Raw genomic sequence first — 12,500 nt, 5'->3', positions numbered from 1 at the left:
CCACACGTGACGCTTGGCATTCAGGCCAAAGAGTTCAATCTTGGTTTCATCATAGAGAATCTTGTTTCTCATGGTCTGAGAGTCCTTTAGGTGCCTTTTGGCAAACTCCAAGCGGGCTGTCATGTGCCTTTTACTGAGGAGTGGCTTCCGTCTGGCCACTCTACCATAAAGGCCTGATTGGTGGAGTGCTGCAGAGATGGTTGTCCTTCTGGAAAGTTCTCCCATCTCCACAGAGGAACTCTGGAGCTCTGTCAGAGTGACCAGCGGGTTCTTTGTCACCTCCCTGACCAAGGCCCTTCTCCCCCGATTGCTCAGTTTGGCCGGACGGCCAGTTCTAGGAAGAGTCTTGGTGTTGGTAGTTCCAAACTTCTTCCATTTAAGAAACGCATCATGCAACAATTTTGAAGATTTTGCTGAATTACAGTTCATATAAGGAAATCAATCAATTGAAATAAATAAATGAAGCCCTAATCTATGGATTTCACATGACTGGGCAGGGGCGCAGCCATTGGTGGGCCTGGGAGGGCATATGTACGTACGTATGTATGTATATGTCTGGATCTGAATGCAAGAGTGTGTGCTGCTCTCTGCCCTTACACGGCTCTGAGGCCCTCTGCCCAGTGCTGCTGTGTAAAGAGATTGAGTTCATTAGTGGGTTTGACTTCTACTCCCCCCCCAAACCATTTCTGTATGGACCTCGCTTTGTGCACGGTGGCATTGCCATGCTGAAACAGGAAAGGGCCTTTCACAAACTGTTGCCACAAAGTTGAAATCACAGAATCGTCTAGAATGTCATTGTATGCTGTAGCGTTAAGATTTCCCTTCACTGGAACTAAGGGGCCTAGCCCGAACTATGAAAAACAGCCCCAGACCATTATTCGTCCTCCACCAAACTTTACAGTATGCTTTGGGGCAGGTAGCGTTCTCCTGCATCCCTCAAACCCAGATTCGTCCGCCGGACTGCCAGATGGTGAAGCGTGATTGATCACTCCAGAGAACCGTTTCCAATGGCGGTGAGCTTTACACTACTCCAACCGACGCTTGGCATTGCGCATGGTGATCTTAGGCATGTGTGTGTGGCTGCTCGGCCATGGAAACCCATTTCATGAAGCTCCCGACGAATAGTTATTGTGCTGACGTTGCTTCCATAGGCAGTTTGGAACTGGGTAGTGAGGGTTGCAACTGAGGACAGACCATTTTTACGCGCTACGCACTTCAGCACTTGGTGGTCCCGTTCTGTGAGCTTGTGTGGCCTGCCACTTCGCGGCTGAGCCATTGTTGCTCCTAGACATTTCCACTTCACAATAACAGCACTTACAGTTGACCGGGGCAGCTCTAGCAGGGCAGTCATTTGACTTGTTGGAAAGGTGGCATCCTATGACGGTGCCACGTTGAAAATCACTGAGCTCTTCAGTAAAGCCTTTCTACTGCCGATTTTTATATACCTGTCAGCAACGGGTGTGGCTGAAATAGCCGAATCCACTAATTTGAAGGAGTGTCCACATACTTCTGGCCATGTAGTGTAGCGCTATACCCTCTCCTCCTCCTCTCTACATTCATCTCTCTTCTTCCATATCCCTTTCTTTTGTCCTGCCTCCCCCCTTCTCTTTGTTTCATCTCTCTGTTTCTGTGTCTTTGATCTTAGTGGCTCTGATTAGCCGATCAGGGGCTTAGATTTTGACCTGCCCCTCTAACCTGACCCTGAACGGGACGGTGTGTTTGTGTGTGAAAGGGAAAGCGAGAGTGCATATGACTTAGAGAGAGGAAAAATTTTGTTAAACTGGTGTAAAGGGCAAAGAAAGCAGGGGATTGTAGCTCTGGGTCAGGTGAAGAGAGGGGTGGATGGAGGGGTGTAGGTATGGAGGGAGGGAGGGCTGGAGGAGGGAGGGTTGGTCTGGTTTGACCCCAGCTAGCAGAAGGTGCACCAGTTCCCTGTGGGGGACCATCTGTAGAAGATTTACTCACTCTGCACACAACCCAGAGGACTACCTACACTTATAATCTCTTACACAACATATATAGTACATGTATGTCTCCTGTCAGAACCCTGGAAACCTCTTGTTCAGAAGCAGATATTTCACAGTTGGTTTACTTCTTATAAAGACACTCCATCCATATGCCAATTACACAAACTTCTCTCTCTTTCTCTTCTCTCTCGCTCTCGCCTTTATTCCTCCCCCCCTCCCTTTTAGTGCCTTGGGTATTAGTATTATCTGAAGATGGATCAAAGCTGCTCTGTGGGATTGAGGGAGGGTCAAATTTCTCTGGTGTGTGTGTGATTGAGTGACTGATAGATCAAAGAGATCTAACTGTACCATACACTCATCCTCTCTCCCTTTCTCTCTCTCTGTCTCGCTCTCTCTATTTCTCTGTCTCTCTCTCTCTCTCTCGCTCTCTCAATATCTCTCTCTCTCTCCCTCCATCTAGAGGCTGAAGGATGAGATAGCAGAAGTGCCGAATGAAATTGACAACCTGGGCATTACCAAAGAGAGGTGTGTGTGTGTGTGTTTCCATGTCCTGTTATTGCCTTTGTGTTTGTGTGTAATTGTGTGCAACTCTACTGAGTAATGTACTGTATGTACTGTGTGTGTTGTACCCTTTGTGTGGTGATGGGTGTGGGTGTTGGGGGAGGGAGTAGACACCGTGGTGATGGGTGTTGGGGGAGGGAGTAGACACCGTGGTGATGGGTGTGGGTGTTGGGGGAGGGAGTAGACACCGTGGTGATGGGTGTGGGTGTTGGGGGAGGGAGTAGACACTGTGGTGATGGGTGTGGGGGAGGGAGTAGACACCGTGGTGATGGGTGTGGGTGTTGGGGGAGGGAGTAGACACCGTGGTGATGGGTGTTGGGGGGAGGGAGTAGACACCATGGTGATGGGTGTTGGGGGGAGGGAGTAGACACCGTGGTGATGGGTGTGGTGTTGGGGGAGGGAGTAGACACCATGGTGATGGGTGTTGGGGGGAGGGAGTAGACACCATGGTGATGGTGGGTGTTGGGGGAGGGAGTAGACACCGTGGTGATGGGTGTTGGGGGAGGGAGTAGACACCGTGGTGATGGGTGTTGGGGGAGGGAGTAGACACCGTGGTGATGGGTGTGGGTGTTTGGGGGAGGGAGTAGACACCGGTGGTGATGGGTGTGGGTGTTGGGGGAGGGAGTAGATGTGATCATGTTGGGGGAGGGAGTAGACACAGTGGTGATGGGTGTGGGTGTTGGGGGAGGGAGTAGATGTGATAGTGTTGGGGGAGGGAGTAGACACCGGGGTGATGGCTGTGGGTGTTGGGGGAGGGAGTAGATGTGATAGTGTTGGGGGAGGGAGTAGACACCGGGGTGATGGCTGTGGGTGTTGGGGGAGGGAGTAGAATCATCCTTAGTGAAGTGTCCCTGACCTCCCCACCCACTGACCCATAGTATTGGTAATAATGTGTGTGTGTGTGTGTGTGTCTCTCCTCGAAGACATTGATGGGTCTGGGACAGTGGTCGCCCCAAGGCTACAGACACCTAAATGGGTGAATGGGGCTGTTAATTGAGTGATGGTGTTAATAACATGTATGACGTCTTTAGAGCTCATAATATGACTCTATAAATTAAATAACGATTTTTAAGCCTTGAGACAATTGAGACATGGATTGTGTATGTGTGCCATTCAGAGGGTGAATGGGCAAGACAAAAGAGTCAAAGTGCCTTTGAACGGGGTATGGTGGTAGGTGCCAGGCGCACCGGTTTGAGTGTGTCAAGAACTGCAACGCTGCTGGGTTTTTCATGCTCAACAGTTTCCCATGTGTATCAAGAATGGTCCATCACCCAAAGGACATCCAGCCAACTTGACACAACTGTCGGAAGCATTGGAATCATCATGGACCAGCATCTCTGTGGAAAGCTTTCGACACCTTGTAGAGTCCATGCCCCGACGAGTTGAGGGCAAAAAAGGGGGACGACGACTCAATATTAGGAAGGTGTCCTTAATGTTTGTGCCCTATAAAATGTACAAAAGGACTATCTATAAAGTGTGTATAAAAGCTTTATGAATGGTTTACAAAGGCGTTATAGTGTTCTAAAGGCCTAGTGCTGAGCGATTAGTTATTTTTGAAGTCGTTTCGGTTCGATTATTTAAAAATAATCACGATTTTCAATTTCGGTTTCGATAATTTTATTAAACATTAAATTCGCTATGCATTATGTGTGTTGAATGCTGGCTCTCGCTCTGGTAGCCCTCGCTCTGGCTATCATTAGTTGTTGATCTTGTTAATGGGCATAACTGAGGGAGAGAGAGAGCCTACCTTTTCATGGTTGTTTGATCAATAGGACTGTAAAGTTCCCAAATGTTAGAGGACTCCTGTGATATTTACACAAACAAAAATATAAATGCAACAATTTCAAAGATTTTACTGAGTTACAGTTCATATAAGAAAAATCTGTCTATTGAAATAAATAAATTAGGCCCTAATTTTTGGAATTCACATGATTGGGAATACAGAGATACATCTGTTGATCACAGATACCTTAAAAACAAAGTAGAGACGTGGATCAGAAAACAGTCAGTCAGTATCTGGTGTGACCATTTGCCTCATGCAGCGCGACACATCTCCTTTGCATAGAATTGATCAGGAATTGATCAAGAATTGTTGTCCCACTCCTGTGCAAAGTTACTGGATTATGGCGGGAACTGGAACAAGCTGTCATACACGTCGATACAGAGCATCCCAAACAAGCTCAATGGGTGACATCTGGTGAGTATGCAGGCCATGGAAGAACTGGGACATTTTCAGCTTCCAGGAATTGTGTCTGCCATCTGCCCCGTACAGTGGAAACCGGGTTTAATCTGTGACGAGCACACTTTTCCAATGTGCCAGTTGCCATCGAAGGTGAGCATTTGCCCACTGAAGTCAGTTACGACGCCGAGCTGCAGTCAGGTCAAGACCCTGGTGAGGATGACGAGCACGCAGATGAGCTTCCCTGAGACGGTTTCTGACAGTTTGTACAGAAATGATTTGGTTGTGCAAACCAACAGTTTCATCAGCTGTGTTTAAATCTATAATCTCCTAATCCTTGCCTCCTCTCTGTGGCCAGCACATGTGTGTGTCCAGACAGAATGTGCCAAATCAATATCACTGAGTTGAGAATGCTAATCCAGGGTTTCCCAAACTCGGTCCTGCAGGTGAAAAAGCTGAAAGTGGAGGTTCTGGGCTGGCATGGTTACACGTGGTTTGCAGTTGTGATGCTGGTTGGACGTACCGCCAAATTCTCTAAAACGACATTGGAGGCAGTTTATGGTAGTGGCCTTTTTAGTGGCCTATTATTGTCCCAGCACAAGGTGCACCTGTGTAATGAACATGCTGTTTAATCAGCTTCTTTATATGTCACACCTGTCAGGTGGATGGATTATCTGGACAAAGGAGAAATGCTCACTAACAGGGATGTAATCAAATTTGTGGACAATTTTAGAGAAATAAGCTTTTTTGTGCGTGAACAATTTCTGGGATCTTTTATTTCAGCTAATGAAACATGGGACCAACACTTTACATGTTGCGTTTTATATTTTTGTTCAGTGTACATATTTGCAGAAATCCATTCAGGTGTATTTTGTGGCTTTTGGCGAATGCTTTCTAATGATCTAAAGTCGTGCTGTTGCTACTGCCTGTAAACACACAGTCCAGGTCAAAGTGAATGATGGCAGGCCCATGTGGCAAATGGCTTGTTTGCAAAAAGGCCTACGGTAGCTTGATTGGCTATGGCACACCGGTCTGCATAGACTCCGGTCCTGGACAAGACAGATGTTTTCATTAGGTTTTATTAACTGCAGTGTCTATATTAATTGTCCAACCAACGGCCTCTTTCCCAATCTATATTGATATAGAATTTTCACAAATGCCTTACTGTACATCATTACCAAACATTCTAAACATTTATGAGAATGTGAAAATGACTATATTTAAGCGCTCGCTTGTCAGAAAATGTAAAAAAAAGGTGTCATATTCTACCTGGGGGTGTATATGAACAGATTTTAATAAGATTTCATGTTGCTAAAACGCTGTCAGTTCCGCTTTAATGACTGTCATATCTGTAGGAAAAGCATGCAGAGAAACAAGCAGGTGTCCATGGGGTGCAAGAAGTTCAACATGGACCCCAAGAAGGTGAAACCCAATCGTAAACCAGCCTCTATCCCCCACTCTGTGCTGTGATTGGTGCTGTGGTTCTGTGTTCTGATTGGCTGTGTGTACCATCAATCAGGGGATCCGGTTTTTGATTGACAGCGGTCTGCTGAAGAACACCAGCGACGTCATTGCCCAGTTCCTCTATAAAGGGGAGGGGCTAAACAAGACTGCCATCGGAGACTATCTGGGGGAGAGGTGAGAAACGTGTGTGTGTGTGTGTGTGTGTGTGAGCGGGGAGGGGGGGGGGGTTGGGAAACCCTGGGTTAATGCATTCTCAACTCAGTGATATTGATTTGGCCCATTCTGTCTGGGGACACACATGTGCTGGCCACAGAGAGGAGGCAAGGATTAGGAGTTTATAGATTTAATCTATTAGATTATATTTGGGTATGTTTCTGGTTGCAGAGCTGTTCTCTGATAAATCTCCTTAACTAACCTGGGTCCTGTTCAGTTGGCAAGAAACATTCTGATATGGAATGAAACACGAAGAAACTGCGTGAACTTGTCCAATAAGAAACACTACTTTTCAGTTTCAAAACATTTAGCTACAGTATTCCCTACTGAACGCGACCCTGATCTATTTGCTTTTATGGCTATACACCTAAATACTGTTTGCCTGTATGTGTTTCTGTAGAGAGGATTTCAATCTTGAGGTTCTACAAGCCTTTGTGGAGCTGCATGAGTTTAATGACCTTAACCTGGTCCAGGCCCTCAGGTAACACACACACACACATATATATATATATATATATAAATATATACACCACCGTTCAAAAGTTTGGGGTCACTTAGAAATGTCCTTGTTTTCGAAAGAAAAGCAAATTTTTTGTTCATTAAAATAACATCAAATTGATCAGAAATACAGTGTAGACATTGTTAATGTTGTAAATGGCTATTGTAGCTGGAAACGGCTGATTTTTTTATGGAATATCTACATAGGCGTACAGAGGCCCATTATCAGCAACCATCGGTCCTGTGGCACGTTGTGTTTGCTAATCCAAGTTTATCATTTTAAAAGGCTAATTGATCATTAGAAAACCCTTTTGCAATTATGTTAGCACAGCTGAAAACTGTTGTGCTGATTTTAAAGAAGCAATAAAACTGGCCTTCTTGAGACTAGTTGAGTATCTGGAGCATCAGCAATTGTGGGTTCGATTACAGGCTCAAAATGGCCAGAAACAAATAACTTTCTTCTGAAACTCGTCATTCTATTCTTGTTCTGAGAAATGAAGGCTATTCCATGCAAGAAATTGCCAAGAAACTGAAGATTTCGTACAACGCTGTGTACTACTCCCTTCACAGAACAGCGCAAACTGGCTCTAACCAGAATAGAAAGAGGAGTGGGAGGCCCCGGTGCATAACTGAGCAAGTGCACAAATACATTAGTGTCTAGTTTGAGAAACAGACACCTCACAGGTCCTCAACTGGCAGCTTCATTAAATAGTATCTGCAAAACACCAGTCTCAACGTCAACAGTGAAGAGGCGACTCCGGGATGCTGACCTTCTAGGCAGAGTTGTAAAGAAAAAGCCATATCTCAGACTGCCCATCTTAATCTTTTATTTTTATTGGCCAGTCTGAGAAATTGCTTTTTCTTTGCAACTCTGCCTAGAAGGTCAGCATCCCGGAGTCGCCTCTTCACTGTTGACGTTGACACTGGTATTTTGCAGGTACTATTTAATGAAGCTGCCAGTTGAGGACCTGTGAGGTGTCTTTTTCTCAAACTAGACACTAATATATTTGTGCTCTTGCTCAGTTGTGCACCGGGGCCTCCCATTCCTCTTTCTATTCTGGTTAGAGCCAGTTTGTGCTGTTCTGTGAAGGGAATATATACAGTGGGGGAAAAAAGTATTTAGTCAGCCACCAATTGTGCAAGTTCTCCCACTTAAAAAGATGAGAGGCCTGTAATTTTCATCATAGCTACACGTCAACTATGACAGACAAATTGAGATTTTTTTTCTCCAGAAAATCACATTGTAGAATATTTAATGAATTTATTTGCAAATTATGGTGGAAAATAAGTATTTGGTCACCTACAAACAAGCAAGATTTCTGGCTCTCACAGACCTGTAACTTCTTCTTTAAGAGGCTCCTCTGTCCTCCACTCGTTACCTGTATTAATGGCACCTGTTTGAACTTGTTATCAGTATAAAATACACCTGTCCACAACCTCAAACAGTCACACTCCAAACTCCACTATGGCCAAGACCAAAGAGCTGTCAAAGGACACCAGAAACAAAATTGTAGACCTGCACCAGGCTGGGAAGACTGAATCTGCAATAGGTAAGCAGCTTGGTTTGAAGAAATCAACTGTGGGAGCAATTATTAGGAAATGGAAGACATACAAGACCACTGATAATCTCCCTCGATCTGGGGCTCCACGCAAGATCTCACCCCGTGGGATCAAAATGATCACAAGAACGGTGAGCAAAAATCCCAGAACCACACGGAGGGACCTAGTGAATGACTTGCAGAGAGCTGGGACCAAAGTAACAAAGCCTACCATCAGTAACACACTACGCTGCCAGGGACTCAAATCCTGCAGTGCCAGACGTGTCCCCCTGCTTAAGCCAGTACATATCCAGGCCCGTCTGAAGTTTGCTAGAGTGCATTTGGATGATCCAGAAGAGGATTGGGAGAATGTCATACGGTCAGATGAAACCAAAATAGAACGTTTTGGTAAAAACTCAACTCGTCATGTTTGGAGGACAAAGAATGCTGAGTTGCATCCAAAGAACACCATACCTACTGTGAAGCATGGGGGTGGAAACATCATGCTTTGGGGCTGTTTTTCTGCAAAGTGACCAGGACGACTGATCCGTGTAAAGGAAAGAATGAATGGGGCCATGTATCGTGAGATTTTGAGTGAAAACATCCTTACATCAGCAAGGGCATTGAAGATGAAACGTGGCTGGGTCTTTCAGCATGACAATGATCCCAAACACACCGCCCGGGCAACGAAGGAGTGGCTTCGTAAGAAGCATTTCAAGGTCCTGGAGTGGCCTAGCCAGTCTCGAGATCTCAACCCCATAGAAAATCTTTGGAGGGAGTTGAAAATCCGTGTTGCCCAGCGACAGCCCCAAAACATCACTGCTCTAGAGGAGATCTGCATGGAGGAATGGGCCAAAATACCAGCAACAGTGTGTGAAAACCTTGTGAAGACTTACAGAAAACGTTTGACCTGTGTCATTGCCAACAAAGGGTATATAACAAAGTATTGAGAAACTTTTGTTATTGACCAAATACTTATTTTCCACCATAATTTGCAAATAAATTCATAAAAAATCCTACAATGTGATTTTCTGGATTTTTTTCTCTCATTTTGTCTGTCATAGTTGACGTGTACCTATGATAAAATTACAGGCCTCTCTCATCTTTTTAAGTGGGAGAACTTGCACAATTAGTGGCTGACTAAATACTTTTTTCCCCCACTATATATATATATATATATACACACACACACACACAGTCTTGTACAGCTAACCTTGTGGGGACACGCAATTCAGTCCCATTCAAAATCCTATTTTCCCTAACCCTAACCCGTACTCTTACCCTAACCTTAACCCAAAAACCTAACCCTAGCTCCTAACCCTAACACTAAAACTAACCCTAGCTCCTAACCTTAACCCTAACCCTAACCCCCCTAGAAATAGCATTTGACCTTGTGGGGACCAACAAAATGTCCCCAGTTCGTCACATTTTTGTTTGTTTACTATTCTTGTGGGGACTTCTGGTCCACACACACACACACACTTACCACACACAACCACACACTCTTATGTTTGCGTGTCCTCTCCCCCAGGCAGTTCCTGTGGAGTTTCCGGTTGCCAGGTGAAGCCCAGAAGATCGACCGCATGATGGAGGCGTTCGCCCAGCGATACTGTCACTGTAACCCTGGAGTCTTCCAGCACAGCGGTATAGAAAGGCCACCACACACACACACGCACGTACGCACGCACGCTCACACTCACACTGACCTTCCCGTCCCTCTCTGTGTTCCAGATACGTGTTATGTGTTGTCGTTTGCTGTGATCATGCTGAACACCAGTCTCCATAACCCCAATGTGAAGGACAAACCCTCCCACCAGAGATTCACTGCCATGAACAGAGGAATCAACGATGGCGGAGACTTACCTGAGGACCTACTCAGGGTAATTATCGCTCTGTATCTCTCCATCTCCCCCCATCACTCTCTCCATCCCTCTATCCTTCTACCAAGCTCTCTCTCGCTCTCTCTCTCTCTCTCGCTCTCTCTCTCTCTCTCTCTCTCTCTCTCCCTTTTCCTTTTTCTATGCCTGTTTCTTCGTCCCTCCATCTATAGTATACTAGGATCGGCTGAGCACCTGAGCCCTATACTACGTACGTGGTTTGAGGAGTTAGCGAGGTAACTTTGGTCAGTTCTGAGTTCAACTCGGGATAACCAGTACCATGAAAGTGGCTCACCTTTTAGCCAGGTCAATTTCTATGGCAACGAATCCTTCAGAACTAACCTGCTCCCAAGCGGGCTAACTCATGGCTAACTTAATTTATGCTGAATGAAGTGTGTGTGCTGCGAGTTGAGGACCAATGAAATCAGATTCCCTCCCTCTCGCAAAGATTGCATCATCATCCCCTTCATTTGAATATGTTATTAATTAAATGTTTTTTTGTGTGTTAAAAAATAGTAATGTTAAAATGCCTGTCACATTACACATTTAGTAATGACAGAATGCATTTGAAACTTCAGGCACAGTAAAAACTTGTTCATAACTTAAAGACATCCGATACATTGGCGACTAAGAAAGTATTTTTTAAACCTCCCGCTTTGGGCTGGATGTGTCAATGTGTGGTTCATCCATGCGTCATCTATTAGCAGAATTACTGTCTTACCCCAATTAGCCACGAAATCCCTAGTTTGAAAGTGACTGTTTTCTTGAAGCTGTGCCGTACCATTTTCCCTACATTTCCCCCCACGTGGGCTGGCCCCCTAGCAATTAGAGTTCTAGCCAATGAGCTTCAGCCCCTCACATTTTCGGAGACCACTTTTGGTGCTACTTACAGAACTACTGGCTAAAAAGTATACAAAAGTACCGGAGAATCTCTTTTAATAATTTTATTTCATAAAAAAAGGTGCTCATGATAAGCACACCAAAGACAGCATTAACGATACGTAATAAAAGAAAGACTGCACTTCAACAAGCCTATTTCACACCATAGCCTGCTAAATTTGCTAGATAACTTTTCTTTCATTTTGATTTTGGCACAAATGAAAATGTGACACTGACTCACCCATTGATTGATGTTTCAGCATTATCTCAATGAGAGTTTAGCGTTCCACTAGCCACGTGAGACATGCATGCACAGTTACAAGCCTGCAAGAGTTAGCGGCAGGCGGACGAGCAATATCCAACGTCGTAGTACGGATAAAGCCTGAGCTGAAATGTGAAGCTGGTTAGCTTTAGAAAACCCTGAGTAGATCTAGCTTCAATTGTAGTATACCACCATCCTGTGTTTGCATCAAACGTCTAATGATGTCTCTCTTGCTCTTTCTCTTGTTGTCTCTCTCTCTCTCTCTCTCTCTCTGTCTCTGTCTCTGTCTCTGTCTGTCTCTCTCTCTCTCTCTCTCTCTCTGTCTCTCTCTCTCTCTCTCTCTCTCTCTCTCTCTCTCTCTCTCCTTCTTTCCTTCCATTCCTTTCTCTCTCTGTAGAACCTGTATGAGAGTATAAAGAATGAACCCTTTAAGATCCCAGAGGATGATGGGAACGACCTCACACACACTTTTTTCAACCCCGACCGGGAGGGCTGGCTGCTCAAACTAGGTGAGAGTCAATTTAGCAGTTTACAGTAAATCCAGTAGAGAACAGGACAGCCAGTTTTATTGATGCTGCAACTGCTCCCCCTGGTGGACAGATACATACCTACACTCTCCAGTTTGGTCTTCTCAGTCATACATACTGAACCAAAATATAAATGCAACATGTAAAGTGTTGGTCCCATGTTTCAAGAGCTGAAATAAAAAATCCCAGAAATGTTCCATATGCACAAAAAGCTTATTTCTCTAAAATGTTGTGCACAAATTTGCTTATATCCCTGTTAGTGAGCATTTCTCCTTTGCCAAGATAATCCATCCACTTGACATATGTGGCATATCAAGAAGCTGATTAAACAGCATGATCATTACACAGGTGCACCTTGTGCTGGAGACAATAAAAGGCCGCTGTAAAATGTGCAGTTTTGTCACACAACACAATGCCACAGATGTCTCAAGTTTTGAGGGAGCGTGCAATTGGCATGCTGACTGCAGGAATGTCCACCAGAGCTGTTGCCAGAGAATGTAATGTTATTTCTCTATCATAAGCCGCCTCCAACGTC

General features: G+C 45.0%; 1 protein-coding gene across 8 annotated transcripts in view; it reads left to right on the top strand.

Moving 5' to 3' along the window:
• The window catches only part of LOC121547705 (cytohesin-1), a 57,863-nt gene that overhangs the window by 42,813 nt on the left and 2,550 nt on the right, over positions 1-12,500 (top strand). For 5 of the 8 annotated variants that reach the window (XM_041859105.2, XM_041859106.2, XM_041859112.2 and 2 more), the window contains 7 exons: positions 2,428-2,492; positions 6,063-6,129; positions 6,227-6,345; positions 6,785-6,865; positions 9,952-10,064; positions 10,152-10,300; positions 11,836-11,948. In XM_041859105.2, coding sequence (XP_041715039.2) covers positions 2,428-2,492; positions 6,063-6,129; positions 6,227-6,345; positions 6,785-6,865; positions 9,952-10,064; positions 10,152-10,300; positions 11,836-11,948 — 707 coding nt within the window. Of the gene's footprint in view, positions 1-1,869; positions 2,268-2,427; positions 2,493-6,062; positions 6,130-6,226; positions 6,346-6,784; positions 6,866-9,951; positions 10,065-10,151; positions 10,301-11,835; positions 11,949-12,500 lie in introns of those variants that run through there. The other 3 variants (XM_041859108.2, XM_041859104.2, XM_041859107.2) reach the window with 3 other exon arrangements.

The sequence above is a fragment of the Coregonus clupeaformis genome, chromosome 31 (genome assembly GCF_020615455.1).
Source record: "Coregonus clupeaformis isolate EN_2021a chromosome 31, ASM2061545v1, whole genome shotgun sequence".
Classification (NCBI taxonomy): domain Eukaryota; kingdom Metazoa; phylum Chordata; class Actinopteri; order Salmoniformes; family Salmonidae; genus Coregonus; species Coregonus clupeaformis.
This window is presented reverse-complemented; position numbering and strand designations above follow the sequence as displayed.